Source organism: Anolis carolinensis, chromosome 3, assembly GCF_035594765.1.
Source record: "Anolis carolinensis isolate JA03-04 chromosome 3, rAnoCar3.1.pri, whole genome shotgun sequence".
In the NCBI taxonomy this organism is placed as follows: Eukaryota; Metazoa; Chordata; class Lepidosauria; order Squamata; family Dactyloidae; genus Anolis; species Anolis carolinensis.
In genome coordinates this window covers 279,889,595-279,917,378 of record NC_085843.1, presented here as the reverse complement: position 1 = coordinate 279,917,378, position 27,784 = coordinate 279,889,595, and the positions used below count along the sequence as shown (strand labels likewise).

Genomic DNA, 27,784 nt, shown 5'->3' with positions numbered 1-27,784 from the left:
CTTTGTCAGTCTGGATTCGGAAGTCCCACGTTGTTGTTGTTATAGAATGTTGTGTCTTTCTGTATTTATGCATCCATAGATCAACTAGAGTATGCTTTATTTGAAATTCTTTTCTGAAGTGAATAAATCGCTCTGAAAAGGTCTGAACAAACTTTTCAATCACGCAAATACAATGCTTCCTCCCGGAATGAGTTTTACTTTTCTTGTGCACTTGGCTTTTCTACACCATCTCCATCAATGAAATTCAGTTTCATTAACTTTTTGTTCCTATCTTCTGTCCCTTCATACGACTCCTTGTTAACATTGGAGGTGAGACAAATAATAATAATAGCTTTACTTTTACTTCGCCACTATGTCTCAGAAAGGACTTGGGGCAGCTTACAGAAGCACATAAAAGTGTCATAACACATAAATAAAGGTAAAATTATACCGAAGAAGGAAGAAAGGGAGAAATATTAAAAAAGAGAATATTAAAAAAGGAAGAAAAGGCTAAGACCTCCAGAAGATACCAGGAAGTCAAAAACAAAATATTTTTCACCCTCTTATTTTTTACCTATTTCCTACTTTTCTTACTTTTCTTTTCTTTTTAATCTATCACTTAATCCTAATAAGAACATCATCTACTTATACAGTTTCTTATATTGTGTTATCTATCTACCTTATAGTATAATAGCAAATACTATTTAATAGCTATATAACATATTTTGGTATTTTTTTTTCTTCCCTATCATTTCTATTTTCTATTACTCTAACTCTAGCTATATTTTATTATTGTAATGATAAATCTTAATAAAGACTATTTTAGAAAAATTACACCAACATATTAAACAATGACAACATCATAGTACTAAATTGCCAATTAAAACGGATAGTATAGCATCTCAGCCACAGCCCAATTCAACCATTAAAGTGCTAGCATCAATATTAAATAGTTTGATCCTTAGAGTAGCAGGAAGTGAGAGGAAATCTACTCCCAGGAAGGGAAATTTAGTCCTGAAAAAATTATGATGGGGTAAAAATGTCTCCACTGAAGCTTTATCACCAATCCTTGTTTTCGCAGCAACTCCAAATGTTCAAGAACCAATTGTCAGAGAGACAGAAAGTGATATGAAACCTTCTGAACAGACAGCAAAACAAACGTTGCAGGGATATTAACATTTCCCTATGCTATGCAGAACTACACTTAAAAACGTACCTGTTGTGACTTACATCGAAATTCAACTTAAGAACAAACCTACATGACCTATCTTGTTCATCATCGGGTATTAGAAATATTTTGATTGGAGACATATGTTTGAAGGTAGTGAGGAAAGGCAAAATACTCCAAGACACTTGAAGAACTTTCCATAGATGTCTGAGAGTGTAATGTAGCTACATGGCATATATAGCTGACAAGATATGGCAAATTAATTTGTAGGATATGTATGTCACATAATTGATGTTATGTTAGTTGAGGGTTGGGTTAAATAATGACCTTTGATATTAACCTTCCCCTCAATTATTTGGGTGACACTTACAAAGCGATTAACCGTGTTTGTTTACATCTACATTTGGTGCAATAATACCTATCTGGAGGACCACATTCCAGGGCTTCTTGAATAAGGTGTCAGAAAGTAGATTCCTCAGGGTGACTTAAATAAGGAGTCCTAAGGAACAGAATGCATAAAAGGGTGCTGACAGACAAAAAGAGAGGTGACAGGTAGAAACATCTCCCAAGAAAGCAGAACGGGATAATTTGAAGATCAATACACTTGTCTAAAGAGGTTCATTGACGGAGGACAGCAGGAAAATGTTGGGGAAACTTGTATTTTTGATTACTCTGATTCCACGCCTGATTCTGAGTTTTCTGAAGCAGTTCTGGTCTTGCAAACGCTACCCCCCGGGGCCTTTTCGGCTCCCTCTCGTTGGAGGTGTTTGGCGATTTGGGATAAAGCTTACCGAGGATACGTTCAAGAAGGTATGCCTTTCTAAACAATTAATCAGCTGACTAAGGGGATGAGAGAAATAATTAAAATTATTTTCTATTCATTGGAACCTAATTTGCTTGTGCACAAATGGTATCTTTTAAGGGGTTGTCTACCTACCTACCTGCCTACCTACCTACCTATCTATCCAACTATCTATCGACCCAAGGTGGTTAACAATTTAAAACAATGATAATTTAAAAGAATGTGAACCCCTTAATCTATATCTATATGTATAATAAAAGTCAATGTTTGTATGCGGCCGGTGGGCAGGCGGTGTATGTATCTGTGTATGTGGCAGCTTTCTGATTGGCTGCCACTATCACTGGCCACTGTGACTGCCAGGAATCACTGACATGGACCAAAATTGGCACACTTAACCCCCATGATGCACTTTATGCCCTGGTGCTGTTGGCGGGACAATGGGCCATGGGTGATGGGATTTGTAGTACTTTCAATCGCTATGACTTCCACAGGCCACTGCGATGCCCACCAGTGACGGAACTGGACCTAACTTGGCACGCAGAACCCCCATGAACCCCTTTCCATCCTGGTGCAGATTGGGGGAGGATGGACCAAGTAGCTTCACTCACTTTTTGCTCTGGGAGTTGTAGTTCACACTTATACAGACAGCACTGAACCCAGCCGACTTCAGATCTGGACCAAACTTGGCACACAAGTTTCTCAAATTACCCGGGCACTGTCGGGTCCCCAAGCTAGTATATAAATATAAATGAAAACAATGAATGTATGCAAGGTGGCTAACAATTTAAAACAATGATAATTTAAAAGAATGTGAACCCCTTAATATAGAAATATAAATGAAACCAAATCCTAAAATAACACACAAAACAGCCCTTTTCCTATTCAAAACAACACAGTTGAGAATTGCATATTTGGAATCAATTGGGGTAAACTGTGGAGGTGATGCAGATATTTGACCTGAACGGGATCTTGTTAACAGCTTGTTTATTTTAACTTCTTTTGTACCACGGGTTGTATGTTGTATGTATGTCTATGTGTTAGATGTTTTGATACGGCCGATGGGGTAATCAATAAAACGTGATTTGAAATAAAACCAATTAATGTATGTTATTAAAACCATTCAACATTAACAATATTAAAATGTATTAAAACTTTCTACCCACCTTAGAATCCCAATCATACTGTTTTTAAAAGTCCAATCACCAATTTATAACTGACAAAGTCAAGCAGGTACAGGATCATCCTGGCTTCCCTAGGGAGTTCCAAAGTCTGAGGCTGGATCTACACTGCCATATAATCCCGTTTCTGAATCCATATTATCTGCTTTGAGTAGATTATAGGAGTCTACGTTGCCATATACTCCAGTTCAAAGCAGATAATCTAGATTCAGAAACTAGATTATATGGAAGTGTAAATGGGCATGAAATCAGTCACTGAGGGCGCTTCGAGACATTGCCAAAATGCAGGTTTTAAATTGGGGATAAAAAATCCCGGGACCTGACTTCAGTTCCCCACACAGACCTGTTAGTCCTCTGTATCAGAACAAGATGGAGGGTGGATGGGAGACATCCAGCAGAAGGTTTTTAAAAATTAAAAATCACTCAGTTATGCACTGGTCTGTATATGCACATATGTGACTATCTTAATATAAATATTAGGAATGTGCGATCCATTAAAATGGTTCAAAAGTCATTACAAAACTGTGGGGTGCTGGCATTTCATTTGTAAAGTGTTTCTGACGTATAGTTTGTGAAAAATTCATTACTATAACGAGAGTGATGAAATTTCATTACTATTTCATTATAGTAATTGCACATAATTACTATAATTGGAAAAAATCCAGAGGCTCCTTTCTCCCTGATTTTTAAAGCTATTGGAGTGAAACTTGCTACAATGGTAGGGCACATTTACCACTATTAGTCTACCAAATTTCAGAATGATTGACTTATCCACAGACCTTTGGGGAATTTTCAAAGTTTTTATAAGCAACATTAAAAAAAATTCTATAAGAGCTATCTACTTGAATTTTATATATAATGCACAAGATAACCACGGCATCAATCCCCAGAAGATTCAGAAGGATTCAAACATCTACTGTTATGATTGAGCCTCATGGCTCTGTTACTGACAGACGTGGGCGTAAGACTCCTCGAGAGTCAGATACTCTCGAGGAGCGAGAGAGAAAAAGACTGCGAGACATATTTGCAGCACCATCTGACGAAGAGTCTTTCGAGGGGTTTACGGAGAGAATGGAGGAGGGGCTGGTTAGCTCAGAGGAGGATGAGATGGATTGGACTCGGGTAAGGGAGGAATTGGGTGCCACTGGCCATGATGGGACAGAAGATGAATGGGGACCTTCAGGATTAGACCCATGGCTTAGCTGGAGGGATGGGACGGGATCCACAGCTGGAGATGCTGTTGGGCGTAGTCAGAGGTGTTCCAGCTCTGACGAGGAAAGTGATGAGGAAACGCCCGGGTTAAGGAGGACAGCTGACAGTGATGAGGATTTGTAACTGGCATAAAATGGGGCTTGGGAGCAATTGCAAATTGCGTTGGGCAAGGTAATCTGGACAAACGCTTGGGATCTGTGTGTGTGGGACGCTTTCCTGAAGACTGGTGTGTTTTCCTGTGCTGAGACCTTGACCTTCCATCGTCTTCTTGACGGACGCCATCTCCTGCTTTGAGAACTCGGACTGAACTGACCACGGCTTGTCTTCCCCTCCTTCTTGGACTTGGAAAAACTACAAACGTCTGCTTCTGGCTTTGATCTACGGAACGGAACTGGTCTACTCTACTGCTACAATCCTTGGCTGATCTGCTCGTGTTGGAAATCCTGTCTGCTGTGTGTGTGTGGGAGCGACGCAAGTTACTCTAAGCACAGTGTTGGCAGCAGAGAGGAATCTGCTGCCAATTAGTTGCATTCTTTGTATCTTTTGTTCCTTGGCTTTCGTTTTGTTTACCTCCAGGCTGAAGCAAGCAGTTTGTTTTTACCCGGATTAAACTCCGGTTTAATCCGGTTTATCTTTTGAACATTTACTTTTGTCCCTTTTTGCTCCTAAAGGCAAATACTGCCTGGCCCTTGTGTTTTACGGGCATTTTTGAGTTCTGTAATCTAATAAACTCTGTTACTTTGAATCTTGTGGCGTTCTGTCCTTGACATCTACAGATTTAAAAGTTTAGACAAAAACGATTTATCCCCCCAAAAGCGACAACAGCAATCCCCTTGAATGCCTGTCTGTCTATATGACACACAACCGTATACAGTAGAGTCTCCCTTATCCAACATAAACGGGCCGGCAGAATGTTGGATAAGCGAATATGTTGGATAATAAGGAGGCATTAAGGAAAAGCCTATTAAATATCAAATTAGGTTATGATTTTACAAATGAAGCACCAAAACATCATGTTAAACAACAAATTTGGCAGAAAAAGTAGTTCAATATGCAGTAATGCTATGTAGTAATTACTGTATTTATGAATTTAGCACCAAAATATCATGATATATTGAAAACATTGACTCCAAAAATCTGTTGGATAATCCAGAACGTTGGATAAGCGAGTGTTAGATAAGTTAGACTCTACTGTAGTTTCAATTTAGCACGGATTTATATTATTACTTACTTTAGTCCTCTTTGCAGATTCAATAATTTTATTTATTATTGTTGGACTGACTCTAAACGGCTGGTGCCATTGGGGCTTTCAGATGCTGAGTATTGCATTCTGGGAAATGTAGTTTAGGGCAGGGCTTTTTGCATTCTCTGTCACAGGGAGCCTCACCTTTCCCAACTGTTCCCAGTCTCCCGCCCATTAACTTTGCTTGTCCCACTCCCAGTGCCTTTCTTATGGCAATTGGGTCAAAGAAAAAGGATTGGTTTTTAAAACACTTTATGTTCTCTTGGTTTAATTGTTCTCTTGGTTCTCAAAGTTGCTTAATGCTTATACTGAAAATTAAACTGACCTTGGGAGGCATCGGAATGTTACGGAATCTTAGCAAAAATAATTGGTGAGTGTTTTGACTCTTAAATTCCCCCACCTTTCCTGCATGTTTCTAATATCTATTTGTATGTACGAATCTAACAAAATTGATCTGAAAAACGAATTAAAAACAAAATTATGTACACTCCTAATAAATAGCAGATTCATATGTGTGCATATGAGGTTCAGTGCATAACAGAGGGAATTTCTTTCAGAAAAAACTTCCCTTGGATTTCTCTCTTCTTCCAATTGTTTATTCAAGCATTATAAAGTTTAAAATAAAGAGTTTTAGAGAGTTCTAATGGCTCTCTGTTTATGCTTCCTTCAAACCAAGTGTGTGTCCATTTAACAGCCCAAACAGTCGATCAGCTTTTTTGGGCTTTTAAAAAGTGCAAGTGCGCTGGAGCAGTCGTCATGGGCGCAGGGAAGGAAACCACTTTTTTTTGCGAGTGCAGGGATATACAGTGATGCAAATATGCATATTTTCTGGCTGATATCGGGATATTAGTGGACCCTTTTAACACGTGTTTTTTGTTAGTTAATATGATTCCACATGGATTTAGCATTAGTGTCATATATCCACCCGCCTTTAACTCGGTAAATGCCATGTTTTAGTTTCTGTGTAGATGGGCCCTGGAAAGGCCCTTTTCATTATTCCCACTCAACAAACTTCAGAGGGTGGTGGCTTATGAGTGCCATCTCCAACAATGTCCTTCACAGATACAGCAACCATTCATATTTCTCCCACAGTGTTTTGTACCTGTGCTTTAGGGATCTATATATATAAAAGAGTGATGGCATCACGGCGACCCACAAAACAACAAAACTACAGGCCCCCCAACCTCAAAATTTGACAACACAACCCATCATCCACGCCTCTAGGTTGATACAACAAAAAGAAAAGAAAAATAAAGTCATAATTAGAGAGAGAGGAATAATTGCTTTTATCCAATTGCTGCCAGTTAGAAGGCTAAGCTCCTCCAACTTGGTCTCCTAGCAACCCAATAAAAAATAATAAAAAACACTAAAAAATTGATACAATAAAATACTATAATGACAGAAAATAACTAAAAATAATACAAGAAAATAATAAAATATAATAAATAAAAATATAACTTACAATAAAATTAATAAAAAATGCAAATAACGTCAAATAAAAATTACACAACAATTTTTAACCAATACCACCACCACTTCGCCACAGCAACGCGTGGCCGGGCACAGCTAGTTCCCTATAAAGTTTGTCTTGCAGTTTCACATTTCTGACTGGGCTCTCTTTCAGCAGTTCTTCAGGTTTGGAATCTAGCTCCATCAAAGGAGATTCAGTCTCTGCCCATTAATGAAATCACAGGCATCTTTATCTCTAAAAGGACTACGCTTAATCAAATCCTGCTTCTCCAAAACTGTTGCCTCACTCTTTTTCTTATGGTCAGCTGGCACAGGATTCTGTTTACTAGGCTGATCCCCATTTGCTACATTGGATTACTAAAGTTGTTCTTCTTGTCTCTGACGGCGGTTAGTGACACAGATTCACACCTCCTGTCTGGCTAAAATCAAAAAGGGCACAGGGATGTCTGTGCACAGGCAGCATTCCAATTTCCATGCCAGTTGCAAAGAAAAAGCAGGACTATCTAGGTCTTTCAAGAGAACCTCTTTTCCTGAGACTTACACTCCTTCACTTCTTTCAGGCCTTTTGTTATTATTGGGCTGTCAATGTTTACACTCTTTATAAACTTCTGTTATTCCTTTAGCTGAGGACTGTCAATTTCGATGACTTCTTACCAGGCAATCCATCATTTCTGTTGCCTTGGCTACTTATCTCGGGCAAGCCCTCTGCAACCATGAAGCAAGATATTATACAATTGCCCCAAACTTGTACATGTATTACATCCTGTTTTGTTTCAGTCTTAGATCCCTTCTACCAGTCTATTAAAATTTTATCCAGATTGCTCACAGCTCTTTTATGTGGTAATACAGACAAAATCTCTGCATACATTTGCTAGGTTTTTTGCAGATAAAGGCACTCGGATCTTCTCTGATTTAGATGCCAGTATTAATGCAGTCTCCATGGATATAACCTGCTTGCCCTTGTTTAATGATGATGATGATGATGATGATGATGATGATAATAATAATTTATTTGTTTGACCAGTCATATGACCATTTCAAAGTGCAACATAAATAAAAACAAGGCAAAAAAAGGATGGGAGGACAGCAGCTGACCTTCTGTTTGCTGTCAAAATCTTATTTTCCTGATTCTTCTTTCAGGAAATGTGCTCTTTTCTTGATAGGATAAAAAGGCTTACTCTGATTATGGTGGATCTTTCTTGTCCTTGCAAGAGGACGGTCAGAAGATCATATCTGTTGGGTGACCTAAAATTAGATAGTAATGGATGTAAATATCTGTGTTGAAGTTCAGCATATGCTGGGCAGTCAATCAAAAAATGTTCGATATCTTCCACTATTTGTTCTCCCCAGACACAAAATCTCTCATTTCTTGGGATGTTACAGTAGCGACCAGTTTGCATCATAATACCGAGTTTTTCAAACCTGGCCCTGGTATATATTCTTCTTAAGGGTAACGGAACTGGAAGAGTCAAATAGTGTTCTAAATGAATATTCATTTTGTGGGAGGCTAAAAACTTTGTGGCAGAAGACCTACCTATACTTGCTAGGTCTAATTGAGCATAGGTATCATGAGTGCTTTGCATGAGCACTTGTTTTGCCCCCCTTGTTTAATGGATTCCCTTCAACTTGTTTGACATGAGGACATGAGCAAGATCTTGGGAGGAATGAGGACAACCACTTGTTCTCTGGACCTTTGCCTGTCCTGGCTAATAAAATTGGCCAGGGGAGGACTCAGAGTGGGTGAAGGTGCTGGTGAATGCCTCCTTGATCCATGGCATAATGCCAATCAGTTTCAAGGAAGCAGTAGTAAGACTGCTGTTAAGGAAACCAGCACTGGATTCCACTCAACTGAACAACTACTGGCCAGTTTCAAATCTCCCCTTTCTGGGCAAGGTTCTAGAGAAGGTGGTGGCCTCACAACTCCAAAGTTTCTTGGATGAAACTATTATCTGGATCCATCTCAATCTGGTTTCAGGCCTGCTTATGGAACTGAAATGGCATTGGTCGTCTTGGTGGATGACCTATGAAGAGAGCTAGATGGAGGAGTGTGTCCCTTCTGGTTCTCCTGGACCTCTCAGCAGCTTTCAATATCATCTACCATGGTATCCTTCTGGGATGGGGTTAGGGGGTACTGTTCTGCAGTGGCTCCGGTCCTTCCTGGAGGGTCGGACCCAGATGGTGGAGGTGGGGGACTCCTCTTCAACTCCATGGCCGTTGACCTGTGGTGTCCCTCAGAGTTCAATTCTGTCCTCCATGCTGTTTAACATTTACATAAAATCACTGGGAGAGACCATCCAGAGTTTGGGAGTTTGGTGTCAAATTTACCCAGATGACACCCATCTCTATTACTCCTTTCCACCCAAAGCCAAGGATGCTCTTCTGGTCCTGAACTGGTGCCTGTCATCAGTGATGGACTGGATAAGGGCCAACAAACTGAAACTAAATCCAGACAAGACAGAGGTACTTCTGGTCAGTCAGAAGGCAAAACAAAGAATAGGGTTACAACCTGTGTTAGACAGGGTCACACTCCCCCTGAAAACACAGATTCACAGCTTGGGGGTAATGCTGGAATCATCACTGACCCTGGAACCCCAGGTGTTGGCGGTGTCCAGGAACATCTTCGCATAGTTAAAACTTGTGTGCCAGCTGTGCCCTTACATTGAGACGCCTGACTTGGCTGTGGTAGTCCATGCCTTAGTCACATCTGGTTGGATTACTGCAATGCTCTCTACATGGAGCTGCCTTTGAAGATAGTTTTGGAAGCTTCAGCTAGTTCAGCGATCGGCATGATATTTAGTGGGGACATGAGAGAAGGATGGTAAAACATCAAACATCTGGGCGTTCCCAGGCACTTTTTATGTATTTTAATCATTTCAATTTTTTGGGGCACATGTGTTTCTATGTGCAATTATGTTTTATTTAAAATTTTAGTATTTTTCTTTTCCATTTGAGTCTACTGATTTTTTTTTGTATTGTTTTGATTTGTTGTTTTTGATGCCTGTGGCACTGAATGTTTGCCTTTTTTGTATGTGAACCACTTTGAGTCCCCTCAGAGAGAGAGGGAGGTCTATAAAGATAATAATAATAATAATAATAATAATAATAATAATAATAATAATAATAATAATAATAATAATTTTAATGTCAGGAGTGACTTGAGAAACTGCAAGTTGCTTCTGGTGTGAGAGAATTGGCCTTCTGCAAGGACGTTGCTCAGGGGATACCTGGATGTTTGATGTTTTCCCATCCTTGTGGGCTTTTCTCATGTCTCTGTATGGAGCTGGAGCTGGAGGTGATAGAAGGAGCTCATCCGCGCTCTCTCTGGGTTGGATTCGAACCGGCAACCTTCAGGTCAGCAACCCAACCTTCAAGTCAGCAGTTTGCCAGCACAAGGGTTTAACCCATTGTGCCACTAGGGGCTCCTTAAAATGAATTATTGGATTCCTCCACTAATTTCCCCACAATTCTCTGTTGAGATCTGAAGCATCCTATTCTCTTTCACCCACAAACCATGGCAAGTTCTCTCAAAATCGGTGAAAGATGAGTCAATATTATGTCCTTTGTAATCCTTTGGAAAGCTTTTCATATGATATTGAGAGGAACTATAGTTAACCTGAGGAGCTAAACCGGTTATTAGTTCCAGTTCTTTCCATTTCAGATTATACATTTCTATTTGATGAATTTCCATCTCAGATTATACATCTCTGTTTCATGAGTTTTTTTGCCTCTTTTCTTTCTCTCTCCTTTGCTTCATTACTTCCTTTTTCCTAATTCCTTCTCTCTTAACTGTTCAATCCTAGGCCGTTCAATCTTTATTTTTCACATTTTCACTGTGATTTTCAACTATACACCATTCACTCTTACCTCTGAAATCCCCCTTTCCTTTATAGTTTAAAGTCTAATAACTTTTCGTTGGTGTTTTGTAAGAGGCATTGCCCTATAAAATCCAGACTACCTGTTTTGAACTGGATTATATGGCAGAGTAAACTCATATAAGGAGCCCGTGTGGCACAGTGTGTTAAAGTGCTGAACTGCTGAACTTGCAGACCGAAAGGTCGCAGGTTCGAATCCAGGGAGCGGAATGAGCACTCGCTGTTAACTCCAGCTTCTACCAACCTAGCAGTTCGAAAACATGCAAAATGTGAGTAGACCAATAGGTACCGCTCCGGTGGGAAGGTAATGGTGATCCATGGAGTCATGCTGGCCACATGACCTTGGAGGTGTCTATGGACAAGGCTGGCTCTTCGGCTTAGAAATGGAGATGAGCACCAACTCCCAGAGTCGGACACAACTGGACTTAACATCAGGGGAAATCTTTACCTTTACATAAACTCATATAAACCAGTTCAAAGCAGATAATGTGGATTATCTGCTTTGATAATTTGAATTATACAGCAGTGTAGAAGGGGCCCAAGATATACGTGGTGTCCACAAACCTGTTGGCCTTGTATAGTCTTCCATTTGACAAACCTACGTTGTTGTTTTTTTCAAGGTAGTATGTAGATAGTAGAAAAGCAGGTGTAGCAAGAAAATAGTTTTGGCTTCAGCGAACACAGTCCAACGAAGGAGGCATCCTAGAAATATGCTTCCTTAGATTATTGCTGAATCTTGGTGGATGCAAATGAATGTGTGTCTTCCTGTGGTATCATTTTGGATCCTATCATTACGACATTGGAGCTGCCTTTGGAGGGCAATGATCACAGCAAAAACAGTCTCAGGTAGCTTGAACAATGCACAGAGGTATTCTTAGAATGTTAGGCAACATTTTATTGTCGTCAGGTGCCCGAGAAGAGAAAACACCAGAGGCCAATGTGATAGTTACGTCAGTAGATATGACCACAGTCAGTTTGTCAGTGGAATGTATCATTAATAATATCAGCACCTGGACCATCAGATCCAAAACAAGAGTTTGAAAAATCATGCCTTGGACTACAGCTCTCCCAATTCAGGGAGTTGGAAGCTAAAATATCATTCCGCAAATTATGTCCAGAACCTACCTTTTGGTAAACAGGAGAGGTGAAGGTACAGGCCAGCCATTATTTTCAGAGTTCCTGTCTCTTTTTGTGCTTTACTCACATCTTTACAACTGAAAAACAGGTGGGATGGGAGCCATCAAAAGTTTCTCATCCTGTTTCATTGTCCAACTGTCAGTAGTCTCTTGTATCCTACTAGCTGTCCCCGGCCACACGTTGCTGTGGCGAAGTCTGGTGGTATGGGAAATAAAATATTGAGGAATAGGTGGTAGTTAAGGTAAAGGGTAAAGGTTTCCCCTGACGTTAAGTGCAGTCATGTCTGAGTCTGGGGGCTGGTGCTCATCTCCATTTCTAAGCTGAAGAGCCGGCGTTGTCCGTAGACTCCTCCAAGGTCATGTGGGATGACTGCATGGAGCAGCGTTACCTTCCCGCCGGAGCAGTACCTATTGATGCACTCACATTTGCATGTTTTCGAACTTCTGTGTAGGCAGAAGCTGGGGCTAACATTGGGGGCTCTCTCCGTTCCCCCAATTCAAACCTGCGGCCTTTCGGTCCAGAAGTTCAGCAGCTCAGCGCTTTAACACGCTGCGCCATCAGGGAATATTATTTCCTAAAGGTTGTGAATATACAATATTTCTGATTTTTTTTTGTCTGTTGGAGGCAAGTATGAATGCTGCAATTAGGAAAAATGATTAGGATGTAATGGCCTTGCAGCTTTAAAGCCTGGCTGTTTCCTCCCTGAATGAATTTTTTGTTGGGAGGTGTTAGCTGGCCCTGATTGTTTCCTGTCTGGAATTCCCTTGTTTTCAGAGTGGTGTTCTTTGCGATGTTTTATGTGCTTCTACTGTCTGTGGCCCTGAGAAAACAGAGGATTTGCCAGACTTTGATGATGGGTATACTTTTTTGGGAGGTGTTAGCTGGCCCTGATTGTTTCCTGTGTGGAGTTCCCCTGTTTTCAGAGTGTTGTTCTTTATTTAGTGTTCTGATTTTAGAGATTGTATTGTTCTGTTTTATTATACCACATTAATTTTTATATATTTTGATTTTAGTGTTTTTGAATACTTGGAGCCAGATTGTATTCATTTTCACGGTTGACCGCAACACAATAATAATAATAATAATAATAATAATAATAATAATAATAGTACAGTAGAGTCTCACTTATCCAACATAAACGGGCCAGCAGAACGTTGGATAAGTGAATATGTTGGATAATAAGGAGGGATTAAGGAAAAGCATATTAAATATCAAATTAAGTTATGATTTTACAAATTAAGCACCAAGACATCATGTTAGACAACAAATTTGGCAGAAAAAGTAGTTCAATACACAATATTGCTATGTAGTAATTACTGTATTTACGAATTTAGCACCAAAATATCACAATATATTAAAAACATTGACTACAAAAATGCGTTGGATAATCCAGAATGTTGGATAAGCGAGTGTTGGATAAGTGAGACTCTACTGTAATAATAATGACTTTGGTAATACACAGTGCTTCACTCCCTTCTCAGCTTTCTGGAAGAATCCTTTCTTGGGAGGTGTTAGCTGGCCCTGATTGTTTCCTTTGTGGAATTTACAATTTCACTGCTTTCAGAGTGTTGCTCTAAATTTACTGTCCTGGTTTTAGAGATTATATTGTTCTGCATTATTCTATCCCAGTAACTCTTTCATATTAAAGTAGAATCTCACTTATCCAACATTCGCTTATACAATGTTCTGGATTATCCAACGCAGTCTGCCTTTTAGTAATCAATGTTTTTGCAGTCAGTGTTTTAAATTCATTGTGATATTTTAGTGGTAAATTTGTAAATACAGTACAGTAGAGTCTCACTTATCCAACATAAACGGGCCAGCAGAATGTTGGATGAGCAAATATGTTGGATAATAAGGAGGCATTAAGGAAAAGCCTATTAAACATCAAATTAGGTTATGATTTTACAAATGAAGCACCAAAACATCATGTTAGACAACAAATTTGGCAGAAAAAGTAGTTCAATACGCAGTAATGCTATGTAGTAATTACTGTATTTACGAATTTAGCACCAAAATATAACGATATATTGAAAACATTGACTACAAAAATGCGTTGGATAATCCAGAACATTGGATAAGCGAGTGTTGGATAAGTGAGAATCTACTGTATATTGATAATCTTATATTATCTGCTTAGAACTGGATTATATGAGGCCCCTTCTTCACAGCTGTATAAAATGCACACTGAAGTGGATTATATGGTAGTGTGGACTCAAGATAATCCAGTGCAAAGCAGATAATATAAGATTCTAAATGGGTTATATAGCTGTGTGGAAGGGCCTTGAGTCTGCACTGCCATATAATCCAGTGCAAATTAGATAATCTGTGGAAGAAGCCTAAGTGAGGCCCAAGTCTGCCTGTCCCCTCGGCTGAGTTGGTTGCTAGGAGACCAAGTGGGCAGAGATTAGTCCTCTAACTGGCAGCAATTGGATAAAAACAATTATTCCTTTCCCTCTAATTAGGACTTTATTTTTCTTTTCTTTTTGTTGTATCAACCTAGAGGCATGGATAATGGGTTGTGTTGTCAAATTTTGAGATTGGGGGGCCTGTAGTTTTGTTGTTTTGTTGGTCGCCGTGATGCCATCAATCATTTATATATATATATATATATATAGATGGGGTTTGATGCAGAACAATAGGATCCCATGGAAAGCAATAGTTTTAACTGGGATCACTGTCTCTTGCATTCCATGGGGTTTGATGCAGAATTGTAGGGTCCCATGGAAAGCAATGGTTTTAACTGGAATCACTGTCTCTGGTATCCTATGGGGTTTGATGCAGAACCGTAGGGTCCCATGGAAAGCAATGGTTTTCAACTGGGATTACTGTCTCTTGTATCCTATGGGGTTTGATGCAGAGCCATAGTGTCCCATGGAAAGCAATGGTTTAACCTGGATAACTGTTTCCTGTATCTTATGGGGTTTGATGCAGAACTGTAGTTTCCCATGGGAAGCAATGGTTTTAAATGGGATCACTGTCTCTTGTATTCCATAGGGTTTGATGCAAAACTGTAGGGTCCCATGGAAAGCAATGGTTATAGCCGGAATCATTGTCTCTTGTATCCTGTGGGGTTTGAAAACCAATTGCTTTGGCAGAACTTACCTAAATTGTCTTCCTAAATCACCATTCTATCTTGTGCTTCAGAGCGAGAGAGAGATTTGAGGGAACTTTGGGAGACTGGCAGAGCCACAAATGTAGGCCACAGGACCACATGTGCCCTCTCTGTGGGTTGAACTATTCTTGCTCTTGCTCTATAAACATTACCAGCACTAAGAGGAAATGCAACGTAATTGTAAAATTAATTAGAGGTTACACAATGGCATTGCAAAATAGAATAGCTACCAGAACTATTACTATAGGTCAATTCTGTCTCTCCCTTGTATTTTTCTTCTTTGGAAGTGTGCTTATATGCTTAATGGAATTGCAATCTTCTGAGTAAGCATTTATATTGGTCAGTCCTATTCATTTCATCCATATGTGTAGTGAAAAGTATAGAACTCCATCTAGTGGTCAGTTTTGTTTCCCAGCAAGAAAATTTCTGCCTCTTCTACACTGGCATGTAATCCAGATTATCAAAGCAGATAATCCACATTATCTGTTTTGAATGGGATTATATGAGTCCACACTACCATATAATCCAATTCAAAGCAGATAATCTGGATTTTATATGGCAATGTAGAAAGGGCAATGTAGAATAAGCAAAACGATGGAAGCATCTTCAAAAGGAAGGTTGGAAGATGGAATGTTCCAGGATGAAGAAAGGAATTAGGATTCAGTGAATGAAAAGAATAATGAGAAAGGGAATGGACAGAGAATATAAGTGAAAAGAGCCAGAATTTGGAAAGATGCTAAAGTTTGTAAGGTGACCTGAAATAGTTTGGATTGCCTAATTATGACACTTCTCTACTTTGATCCAAATTGCAGATGGCAAAACAATATGGAGACATTTACATGATATGGGTCGGGAATTATCCTGCTGTGGTGCTGTCTGGATATGAAGCCGTGAAAGAAGGGATGATTGACCATTTAGAAGACTTTGCCGAGCGCCCAGTATCACCCTTTCTTCAATCTGTAGTTAAAAAAAGAGGTATGTTGTGCAGATGAAGCCGTTTTAGTGGTTTTGAGTAAAATCATTGAGGTACTTCAAGGAAAGAAGATATCTGGGGTTTCTTACATGTTCCAGTTATTTGGAGCTTTCTCCATGAAATGGCGTGGGTATATGTGGTTCTTACTTCTAGCCACAGTCAAGGATATTTGTTTCATTTCATTATATAGCTTATCCAACCTTTACTTATCCAATGTTCTGGATTATCCAACGCAGTCTGCCTCCCACTCGGATCCACTTCTGCTTCTCTAGGCAGCAAGGACTGAACCTTTTACGGATTTACTTTCTGACATTGTTGTTACTATACATTCATTTTATGCAATTCTTTCTTTATTTGTAGTCAATTTGTTAGTAGCCAATGTTTTTGTAGTCAATGTTTTCAACACATTGCAATGTTTTGGTGCTAAATCCGTCAATACAGTAATTACTACATTGTTGCAAAACATGACGTTAATTTATAAAATCATAAGGTAATTTGATGTTTAATAGGCTTTTCCTTAATCTCTCCTTATTATCCAACATTTTCACTTATCCAACGTTCTGCCGGCCCGTTTATGTTGGATAAGGGAGACTCTACTGTATCTTGTTTTGAAGATACATAATATATTGTCATCTTTTTTATCTGCTACATTGAAAAGACTTACATTTGACTCTTTATTGAGAAGGTTATACAAATTGATTTGTATCAACCTGACAATTCTTAGTTGCAGAATTCATAGGCATAATGAACATTGATTTTTTCCAATGCTTGCGGCCTTTAAAAAACAATGTTAGTAATAGTGAACAATGCTTTCCCATTGAATCTTGCTGATCCCAGGGATTGTATTTTCAAACGGTCACACTTGGAAACAGCAGAGACGGTTTGGAGTAGTTACTATGCGGAAGCTGGGACTGGGGAAGAAAGGCATGGAGCAGCAAGTTGAAGATGAGGCTCTTCGACTTATAGAGGCTTTTGCAAAGACAAAAGGTTTGTACTAATAGCAGATGATGTTATAATGTATCTCATTTAGAAGAACTATTTCTGTGTCCTATATTTTCTTATTTACTGAATGCCAAAATTAATCCTGTTCTGTGTTCCTGATATAAAACCTGTATGCATCTTTAGCACAGCTGGTTAATTGCCAGCAGCAATAGATCATTGACAACCTGAAGGTGGCAAGTACGAAGCCTGAGTTGGATTGAGCACCCAACCATTTAATAGCCTAGCTTACCGTCCACTTAAGCAGTTCGAAACAGCTGCGAGTAGATAAATTAGGGACCACTTAAGCGGGGAGGTTAATTTTATTTACGACACCATGAAACTGCCAGTGATCAAAGAGCAAGGAGGAAATACTATGATAAAAAATACTCGCCGTCATAGTGGATGAAGCAACAGCTCCCCTTGTGGCCGGAACGACCTTCTGGCAAACAGATTAGTAAAATGTGGGCTAGACAAAACTACAGTTAGGTGGATCTGTAATTGGCTAAGCGAACAAACCCAAAGGGTGCTCACCGATGCATCGTCTTCATCATGGAAAGAAGTGACAAGTGGAGTGCCACAGGGCTCCGTCCTGGGCCCAGTTCTGTTCATTATTAACGACTTAGACGAAGGGTTAGAAGGGATGATCATCAAGTTTGCAGACAACACAAAACTAGGGATAGCTAACACTCCAGAAGACAGGAGCAGAATTCAAAACGATCTTGACAGACTAGAGAGATGGGCCGAAACTAACAAAATGAAGTTCAACAGGGACAAATGCAAGATACTTCATTTCGACATAAAAAATTGGAAATCAAAGATACAGAATGGGGGACGCCTGGCTTGACAGCAGTGTGTGCGAAAAAGACCTTGGAGTCCTTGTGGACAACAAGTTAAACATGAGCCAACAATGTGATGCGGCAGCTAAAAAAGCCAACGGGATTCTGGCCTGCATCAATAGGGGAATAGCGTCTAGATCCAGGGAAGTTATGCTCCCCCTCTATTCTGCCTTGGTCAGACCACACCTGGATTACTGTGTCCAATTTTGGGCACCACAGTTGAAGGGAGATATTGACAAGCTGGAAAGCGTCCAGAGGAGGGCGACTAAAATGATTAAGGGTCTGGAGAACAAGCCCTATGAGGAGCGGCTTAAAGAGCTGGGCATGTTTAGCCTGCAGAAGAGAAGGCTGAGAGGAGACATGATAGCCATGTACAAATACGTGAAGGGAAGTCACAGGGAGGAGGGAGCAAGCTTGTTTTCTGCTGCCCTGCAGACTAGGACACGGAACAATGTCTTCAAACTACAGGAAAGGAGATTCCACCTGAACATCAGGAAGAACTTCCTCACTGTGAGAGCTGTTCGACAGTGGAACTCTCTCCCCGGGGCCGTGGTGGAGGCTCCTTCCTTGGAGGCTTTTAAACAGAGGCTGGATGGCCATCTGTCAGGGGTGCTTTGAATGCGATTTCCTGCTTCTTAGCAGGGGGTTGGACTGGATGGCCCATGAGGTCTCTTCCAACTCTACTATTCTATGATTCTATGAATCGAGCATAACTTCCTGAAGCTGAAGTTGGAAGAATGTTGAATTGCCTCTATCTGTCTGTATGTGTTGTATGTCCATAAATGGCATTTAATGTTTGCCATGTATATGTCCATTGTGATCCACCCTGAGTCCCCTTCAGGGTGAGAAGGGTGAGAAGGGTAAAATATAAATATAATATGAATAAATAAATATGCACCATAATATCCTGCAACATTCAATGACATTAAGGAAGTCTCTTTTGCATCTCGCCATAGTTCTGACTAAATCATCAGTTACTATTAGATTTCACAACATTGAGTGGTAGTAGTAAGATGTTGAAACGTTTATGTTAATAAAACAATCTTGCCAGATCTCATGCCAGAAGCTTAGAGATGTTTGTTTTAGTCATGGCATCCCATGAGTTTGTGTACTGCTTGCAAGAGTTGGTGAAATGTTGGAGTAGCCACTGGGATTCTCCAGCAGCAGTGAGAACTGGAAGCATTTTGAATGTAAACTGAGAAGGAGGGAGACAGATTATGGTGGGGATGGAGGAATGAAAACATCTGGAAATAGACAGAAGATGAATCTATACCAGGCATGGGCAAACTTGGGCCCTCCAGATGTTTTGGACTTCAACTCCCACCATTCCTAACAGCCTCAGGCAAAGATAAATAATATAACAAGTTGTACAGCATTGTGGTGGATTAAAAAATACCCAACAATTCAATAGATTCCAACAGATTATTTTTGAACCGATATACTTTCCTAATTTTTTCCTTTGTTTAATTTATTTATATTCTGTGTTTTTCTTGTAGCAGGACAATTTCTGGATATCTCAGTGTTGAGACATCCTGTCTCCTCTGGGATGAGAACATTTCTATTCTGATTACATTATGTTTCCATAATTCTGTTCTATTCTGATTCTATTTTGTTTCCATAATTCTATTCTATTCTGATTCCATTATGTTTCCATAATTCTATTCTATTCTGATTCCATTGAGTTTCCATAATTCTGTTATATTCTGATTACATTATATTTCCATAATCCTATTCTGTTCTGATTCTATGATGTTTCCACATCCACAATCTAACCGATGGAATGTATGGCATGAAACTTTTAATGAGGGAAGTGTTTATAACATTTTAAATATAAAAATCTTGCATTTCCCTTTACTTAAGTTAAAACTTGGTGCCTTCCTTCTATTATTAAGGGCAAAGAATTAATGAATATTATGGCAAATCATTTCATTTACAGGCCAGCCGTTTTCTCCTTTACTACCCGTTACAAACTCAGTCTGCAATATGATATGTTCTGTGGCTTTCGGATCCCAGTTTTCCGTTGAAGACAAAGACTTTCTGGAACTGATTGAAGCCATTCGGATTAGTTTAGAATTTGGAGGCAGCTTTTTTCATGGGGTGAGTGAGTAACTTTATTAATTACTAGCTTAAGTACCTGGAGTTGCCCGGGTCATTTTAAAAAGTCATTGTTTAATTGCACAAAATGCATAAGGTTGTGGGTGAACTACAACTGACATCATGCCAGGTTAACCCCCCAAAATTCCATCAGTACTTAAAGTTTATTATGTTTCTCAAGCCCTTGTACTGTTCTCAAAGAATGTGCCGTTTATGTTGTGAAGAGAACTGCAAAGAAGTTCCCACAATTTGCAGGAACATTTGACGCAGGTTTCTGGAGTTGTTGGGAATGTCAAACATGACTCCATTTGAGAAACAGTTTTCAATTCCAACCCTATTACACATAACACCAGGCATTCAGCATGCCAACTGAAACTCCTTGTTGTACTGACTATTTGCTTTGCTTCTCCAGCTCTGTGAAATTTTTCCAGGTGTCATGAAATATCTTCCAGGGCCTCACAAGAAAGCCATATCCTCCATGAATGTTATTCTTTCATATGCAAGGAAGGAGGTGGAAAGACATAAGGTGCAGGAGAACCAGCACGAGCCTCAAGATATCATTGATTACTATCTGCTTCAAATGGATAAAGTAAGGGTCTGCTCTGCTGCTTTGCATGAGAATACTACACATCCAAATAGTTATTAGAATCATCCATGTGATTGAACAGCATGCTCTGCGGAGTAACTAGTCGGATCTGTTCAGTTTTTGATCTGGTGTTGTCTGTGACATAAAGTAAATTGTAGGGATGATATGGAAACATGATCTATATATTCAGTTTTATCATATTTATTTACTGTATTGTTATAAGTGTTTTATTTAATTGACTATATGGTATGTCATCATGTTTTATCAAGTCTTTTTGTTTAGTTTGGTACTGTGATATGGTCTAAGGACTAATCAATAAATTTACTACTACTACTGTGACATAAAGACCTCTGTGTGGACACAAATGTGTAGATTTTCTGCTATCATAATAGATCAGCTTTGGCAGGGATTGGAAAACTATGGACCTCCTGATCTCAGTGGACTACAGCTCTCCGTATCACATTAACCAGAGCTATTTGGAGCTGGGAGTCTAATGGTATCAGGATAGATAAAGTTTTCTCCGTCCTAATCTCTAAGATTTAGATATGTTCATTTTCTTCACAGCTCTTGTGAAACTGAGCTTATATTCTATCATTACATGCTCTTCAACATTCCACAAATGAAAAACAGGACATGTTTGGCCAAAAAACATCCGTATGGATTATGATAGCAAAAACTATTAATGGCACAGAACAGAAAGTTAGGACAGGCTGTAGCAAGTTTGCTTTTGCATAGGCCTACTAGAAAGGTCGAAATTCTTCTATTTTCTCTCCTGCCATGTCATTTGAGCACAAATGACTTTTGAACTTAGTTTGCAGCAATTTGAAGTAAGCTGAAGGCCAAAGGGAAAAGTAGAAGGAAGAGAAAGAATCTGAAGTATTTTAAAAGTTACCGGAAAAGTAGGACAACAGAGGATTAATTGGGACTGTCCCTGCAAAATAGAATAGAGGGTACGGTATTACATCCCCTATTTATAATCAGCCTTCCAAAGCTTTGTATCCTCCAGATTTCTTTATATATGGCCAATGTGGCCTATATCGATTTTCTTCAACTTGGACTTCAGGTCTCATAATCTCTAGCAAATTGAATGGGGATCATGCAAGTTGTAATGCAACACATTTGGAGAGTTCAGGTTGGCGAAGTCTGTGCTACAGCATTAATGTTAACTAGGAACTGCCACTAAAATATTTTTTCCCTTTCTCACTGTCAATGACAGAGCAAGGAAGACCCCACCTCGACCTATAATGAAGATAACCTGGTCCAATGTATTTTTGACCTCTTCATCGCAGGGACTGACACAACTGCTACTTCTCTGCAATGGTCCCTGCTTCTCATGGTAACTTATCCAGATATTCAAGGTGAGACAAATTGTAGCAGTGTGAACAAGGGATTATATTAAGCCTCACAGGGAAGAACAAAAGCAGGATTGGGTTGCTGTGAGTTTTCTGGACTGTATGGCAATGTTCCAGAAGCATTGTCTCCTGACGTTTCTCCCACATCTATGGCAGGCATCCTCAGAGGTTGTGAGGTCTGTTGGAAACTAGGCAAGTGAGGTTTATAGATCTGTGGAATCTCCAGGGTGGGAGAAAGAGCAGGGTTGATTAATATTTTGTTATCATTCCTATATAATTTGATAGGAGGCAACCTATTGATAAATGGGTTATTTCTAATAGAAAGATCTCATATCTCGGTCTGATCTCGTGTTTCCATGTTTGTTTATCTTCGAAGGCTTTAAGATAAAGATGTGATCTTTGGATGTACAGACACTAGTGTGTGGAATGATGATGTGGAATCATTTCCATTCAGTGATTGTCTCTTTTTTCCTTAAGATGAATGGTATTTCTAGGCCAGGGAGGGGAGAAGTATGGCCCAAGATCTCTTCTGTGGCCTCTAATGAGATCACACACATTGGCATCTTCCCCCAAATTCTTTTAAAATATGAGGGTTGAATGAAAAGTAATGCCTCCACCTTCCTAACTCCTCAACAGATGGCAGTACTGGTATGTGGCAGGTACTGGCTTATTAAGTAGACTCTCCTCTACAGTTCCATTTGGCAGGAAGCCTTAGCATTGAACGGTTGTGTTGTTAAAGTGCGAAGTATGGAACCCTATGCAGACGGTTGGTCAATGCGACTTAAGCAATGTGTAGTCTATTGGGTTCCATACTTCGCACTTTAACAACACAACCGTTCAATGCTAAGGCTTCCCGGCAAATGGAACTGTAGAGGAGAGTCTACTGAACAAGCCAGTACCTGCCGCAGACCAGGACTGCCATCTATTGAGGAGTTACGAAGGTGGAGGCATTACTTTTCATTCAACCCTCATATTTAGAGGGGCCCCCAAACAGATCATATTAAAAGGACTAATGTTTTGTTTTAATGCTATTGCTTATTTAATTATGTTTTAGCATAATTAAAGGCTAAGATAAGATAGCTGATTATATCCTTGTAAGCTTCCTGTAATCATCTAGAATACTGGTAAAATTCCATGTGTGATGGATAGCAATTGAGCAACAAAAGCCTCAGCTAAAATATTAGGGGAAAAAAAATCACAATTTTGAACCAATTTTCTTTCTCCAGAAAAAATCCAGAAGGAGATAGATGCCGTTTTGAATCCCACTCAATCAATCAGCTATCAAGAACGGAAGAAAATGCCTTTCACCCATGCTGTGATCCATGAGATTCTTCGTACCAAATTTGTCTTACTATTTGGGATCCCAAGGCAATGTGCAAAGGATGTGAAGATGCGTGGATTTTTCATTCCCAAGGTATAGAAGGCTGATTATAGCCACCCTGGTGTGGCCCAAGAGCAAGGAGCATCATACTTTATGAGTGTTTGTGCTATGCCTTTTCATAAAAAGTTTCTTTGTAAAAAGCCCAAAGGATCACTTATTTAGATTAAAATCTAAATAGGTGAGAGGTTAATATTGTCACCTCTGATCTGTAAAGAAAGGAGCACAAACAGAGTCCTCTATTTGGCTGGACAGCAGTATGTGTGAAAAAGATTTTGGAGTCCTCCTGGACAACAAGATAAACATGAGCCAACAATGTCATGCGGCAGCTAAAAAAAAGGGATTTTGGCCTGCATCAATAGGGGAATAGCGTCTAGATCCAGGGAAGTCCTGCTCCCCTTCTATTCTGCCTTGGTCAGACCACACCTGGAACCACACTGTGTCCTATTCTGGGCACCACAACTTAAGGGAGATGTTGACAAGCTGGAACGTGTCCAGAGGAGGGTGACTAAAAGCATCAAGGATCTGGAGAACAAACCCTATGAGGAGCGGCTTAAAGAGCTGGGCATGTTTAGCCTGCAGAAGAGAAGGCTGAGAGGAGACATGATAGCCATGTACAAATACGTGAAGGGAAGTCATAGGGAGAAGGGAACAAGCTTATTTTCTGCTGCCCTGCAGACTAGAACACAGAACAATGGCTTCAAACTACAGGAAAGGAGATTCCACTTGAACATCAGGAAGAACTTCCTAACTATGAGAGCTGTTCGGCAGTGGAACTCTCTCCCCCGGACTGTGGTGGAGGCTCCTTCTTTGGAGGCTTTTAAACAGAGGCTGGATGGCCATCTGTCGGGGGTGCTTTGAATACGATTTCCTGCTTCTTGGCAGAATAGGGTTGGATTGAATGGCCTGTGAGGTCTCTTCCAACTCTATGATTCTATGAAAATAATGTTGCAGAGAAATGTTTATTTGGCAGAAAGCAGTGTGTCATGTACCACATTTATTTATTGCCTTATTTAATGAATTTCACACTCGCTCTCTTCTAGACTGTATTTTGGTATAACATATTTGCATTGAAATTTGTCTTAAAAAAACCTTCACTAAATTATAAGTGAACCTTTCGACAGGCACTAAGTAAACTTAATGTAAACTTCTGTCAAATTTAAAAAAGATTAAATACTGAGGTGGAAAGGAAAGGACCGATGATGAATTAAATTAAATACACTGGTATCTGTGCCTGGATTGGAGGAAATTCCTAAATGAATCATGCTTTGAGTTTGGGTGCATCTAAGCCCTGGGAGGAAAACTATGCCTTATTTTCCTACGGGAAGGTTTTTGCTCTCTATGCTTTTCTTTGATGCTATCTATTCATACTCTGAAACCTGCCCTTGAAGATTTCTTTCATTGTAATTGCATTTCAAGCCACTGTTTGATCTCAAGGTCAGCCTGACCAAGACCTCAATAATAGCAAAGATCTGGAACCCAGATTAGGATTAACTGCGTGTCCTAAATTTCTGCACTTCATGGTAGACTCACTGCTGTTTGAAATGTCCAGAAGGTCCAGTAATAATAGTATATTTTTAAAATTTACATTAAGTTTTTTAATGTTTTCTTCTGATGCTCTTTTTTCATCTCTGGAGGCATTAAAAAACAACTTCTCGCCATCAACCTAATTTAGGAAGGTGCCTACTGCTAGCAATTAACCCATTTTACCTCCCACACCTGGATTTCCTCATATTTCTCTTGCAATTCAATCTGCAAGTGACCTATCATAAAACAAAGAGTGGTAAATGTAATTAACCCAGCTGAGGATAATCACTTGCTGTGGCAAATAGACATCTTCAGTCACATGCTAAACTTGTCCTCAGGTTTGACCTTCAGTCTGTGTACTAAGAAGTTTCCTATCCAGGATGAGATTATTTCCTGTGTTACACTTGGATGGTCTTGCTGTTCCAGGCACATCTTTCATCTCTACCCAACACCAATTTCTTGCCTGAGAATTAAAATTGTCTTTATCTAGATGGATTTTTCAGCTTCTTCTTTTCCTAATCTTTGCAGGGGGCCTTCATTGCTCCAGATTTGCGCTCCGTTCTCTTTGATCCTAAGCACTGGGAAACTCCCAATAAATTCAATCCCTACCATTTTTTGGACCAGGAAGGCAATTTTGTGACAAGAGAAGCATTTTTGCCATTTGGAGCAGGTAATATGCTAACGTCTATGATTGATAATATTGTGTGAGAATAAAAGATGACAGTTACCCTCCACATTTGGGGGGGTTAAAATTGGCAGATTTGATTACTGGCAGTTTTGATTAATACTTACTTACTTACTTAGGCAATCCCTCGTAGGCTGAGGATGATGGTCCTCCGTTTCTGGTGTCTTCTCTAGAAATCTCTAGGTCTTCCAGTGAGACTCTATGGTCAAATTGCAGAGTTGTGCTGGAGAACCTAGAGATTCCTAGAAGTGTGTTCTTTCACATAGAAAAGGTTTTTTAATTTGTGGATTTTCCACTTTTGTAGGGAGCCTGTAGGGGCTGCGGTGGCACTGAGCTGCTGACCAGTGGTTCAAATCTGCAGAGCAGGATAAGCTCCCATTGCTAGCTCTAGCTTCTGCTAACCTAGCAGTTCAAAAACATGCAAGTGTGAGTAGATCAATAGGTGCCACTCTTTTGGGAAGGTAATGGCGCTCCATGCAGTCATGCCAGCCACATGACCTAAGAGGCATCTACGGACAACGCCGGCTTTTCGGCTTAGAAATTGAGATGAGAACGGCTCCCCAGAGTCGGATGTCAGGAGAAAACCTTTACCTTTACTAGGGAGCCTGTGGCTCAAAGCTCAGCAAATTTGCAGAGCCTCCCACATTTGTCCTGCTTAGTTTGAGGCTTTAAAGAAATGGGATTAGACACTAGCAACTGAAGTTACCTAACAAATTCCCCAATATTCTGTGATCCTTTTTCTTATGAGTTCTATTCTTTCCACAAAAATAGCCCAGTGGTTCTTTGCAGTCCAAAAGTAAGCAGAGGAAATACTGTAGCAACTGTGAGGAAATTAATGTCGTTGGGTTTTGGCACAACTTGGAAAAGTTTTTTTACATTAGTTTTCAAAACACTTCATTTGTAGAGAATAAGGGTTTGGGAAGTTGTAGTTGCAAAAAATGAAGTTTTCCTAACCTCTGGGTGTTTTGGACTTCAACTCCCACAATTCCTAACAGCCGGTAGGCTGTTAGGAATTGTGGGAGTTGAAGTCCAAAACATCTGGAAGCCCAAAGTTTGCCCATGCCTGTTATAGCATCTTGAGAGGCTGCTATTTCACTTTGCTTCTCCATAGACTTCTGTCTACTGTGAAGGGTGATACCAGGCTATATAAATAATTGGTTTGACCCGTTATGACTTTCCCATGTTCTTGATGGGAGATAATGTTGGCCCACTTTGGAAGAGAGGGCGAGCCTGAACTCATTAGTCCTCAGGAACAAAACTAATTGCGGATTACGTGTAGTAGGTTAATATTCACTTGCGTCTTTCTCCATATTTTCCCTACAGGAGCTCGGTCGTGTGTGGGTGAACAGATGGCAAGGGTTGAGCTCTTCATTTTCTTGACCAACTTATTGAGGGCATTCACTTTCCACCTGCCAAAAGGAGTGAAAAAACTCAATCAAGAACCTATAGTTGGCTTGACAATGCATCCCCGTCCTTACAAGATTTGTGCTGTCCCCCGATTGAGCACAACATGAGCCATAAAAACAATGGTTCTGTACTTTCCTACCTCACTTCTTTTCAACTGACCCACCATTCTGGTTTGTCTTGGTCAGTTCACTTGGTCTTTAAACTTTGCAACATTATCAGAACTTAAGATAGATCTGTGATGGATTTGGGTTCTAAAGCTGTAACCGCACACAGTTGCCTGGGAATAGTTCATACTGAGTACAGTGGGACCTACTTTTCAGCAAACCACCTTTGAGGATTGTTTTGTTAATCTACTGTGATTATCTTTAAAAAATGTATATTTTTCCTGCTGTTAATGCACAAATGATCATGACAGTACTCTTTGTATAAAGACTGTGCTTTTCTAAGAAAAAAGTATTTTGTTGAATAAATACTGTGATATTTTCCTCACTTTATAGTGCATCATACATTCTCTAATAGATGGTGTTGTATCCCAGAGCAGGAATACCTCTCTACTTAACCACCACACCAATCCAATAAATCAGCAAGCTTGAAGAATATTAAAGAATATATAAATGCAAAGCAATAAACATGATAAAAACAGTTTAGTTCAAAGATGTGAAATAGTCCATCAACTCCAAGATACAAAGGTAGAATACAAAGTCTAGAAATGCAAAATCTCCAGATAAACAAGGCAACATGAAATTTAATATACAGAACTTCAAAATAATCCTTTAAATTTAGAAAAAC

General features: G+C 39.7%; 1 protein-coding gene across 2 annotated transcripts; it reads left to right on the top strand.

The window, feature by feature from the left end:
* Positions 1-52: 52 nt before the first annotated feature.
* Positions 53-27,484, top strand: LOC100560197 (cytochrome P450 2J2). Of its 2 annotated transcripts, none has more exons than XM_008116252.3 (9): positions 53-1,957; positions 15,989-16,151; positions 16,987-17,136; positions 19,903-20,063; positions 20,473-20,649; positions 21,863-22,004; positions 23,225-23,412; positions 25,432-25,573; positions 26,912-27,484. In XM_008116252.3, the coding sequence occupies exons 1-9, from the start codon at positions 1,790-1,792 to the stop codon at positions 27,100-27,102; spliced, it is 1,482 nt and encodes a 493-aa protein (XP_008114459.3). In that variant the 5' UTR covers positions 53-1,789; the 3' UTR covers positions 27,103-27,484. The 2 variants fall into 2 exon arrangements, with proteins under 2 accessions (XP_008114459.3, XP_062832936.1); XM_062976866.1 differs by lacking the exon at positions 53-1,957 and adding an exon at positions 5,154-5,952.
* Positions 27,485-27,784: the final 300 nt, after the last annotated feature.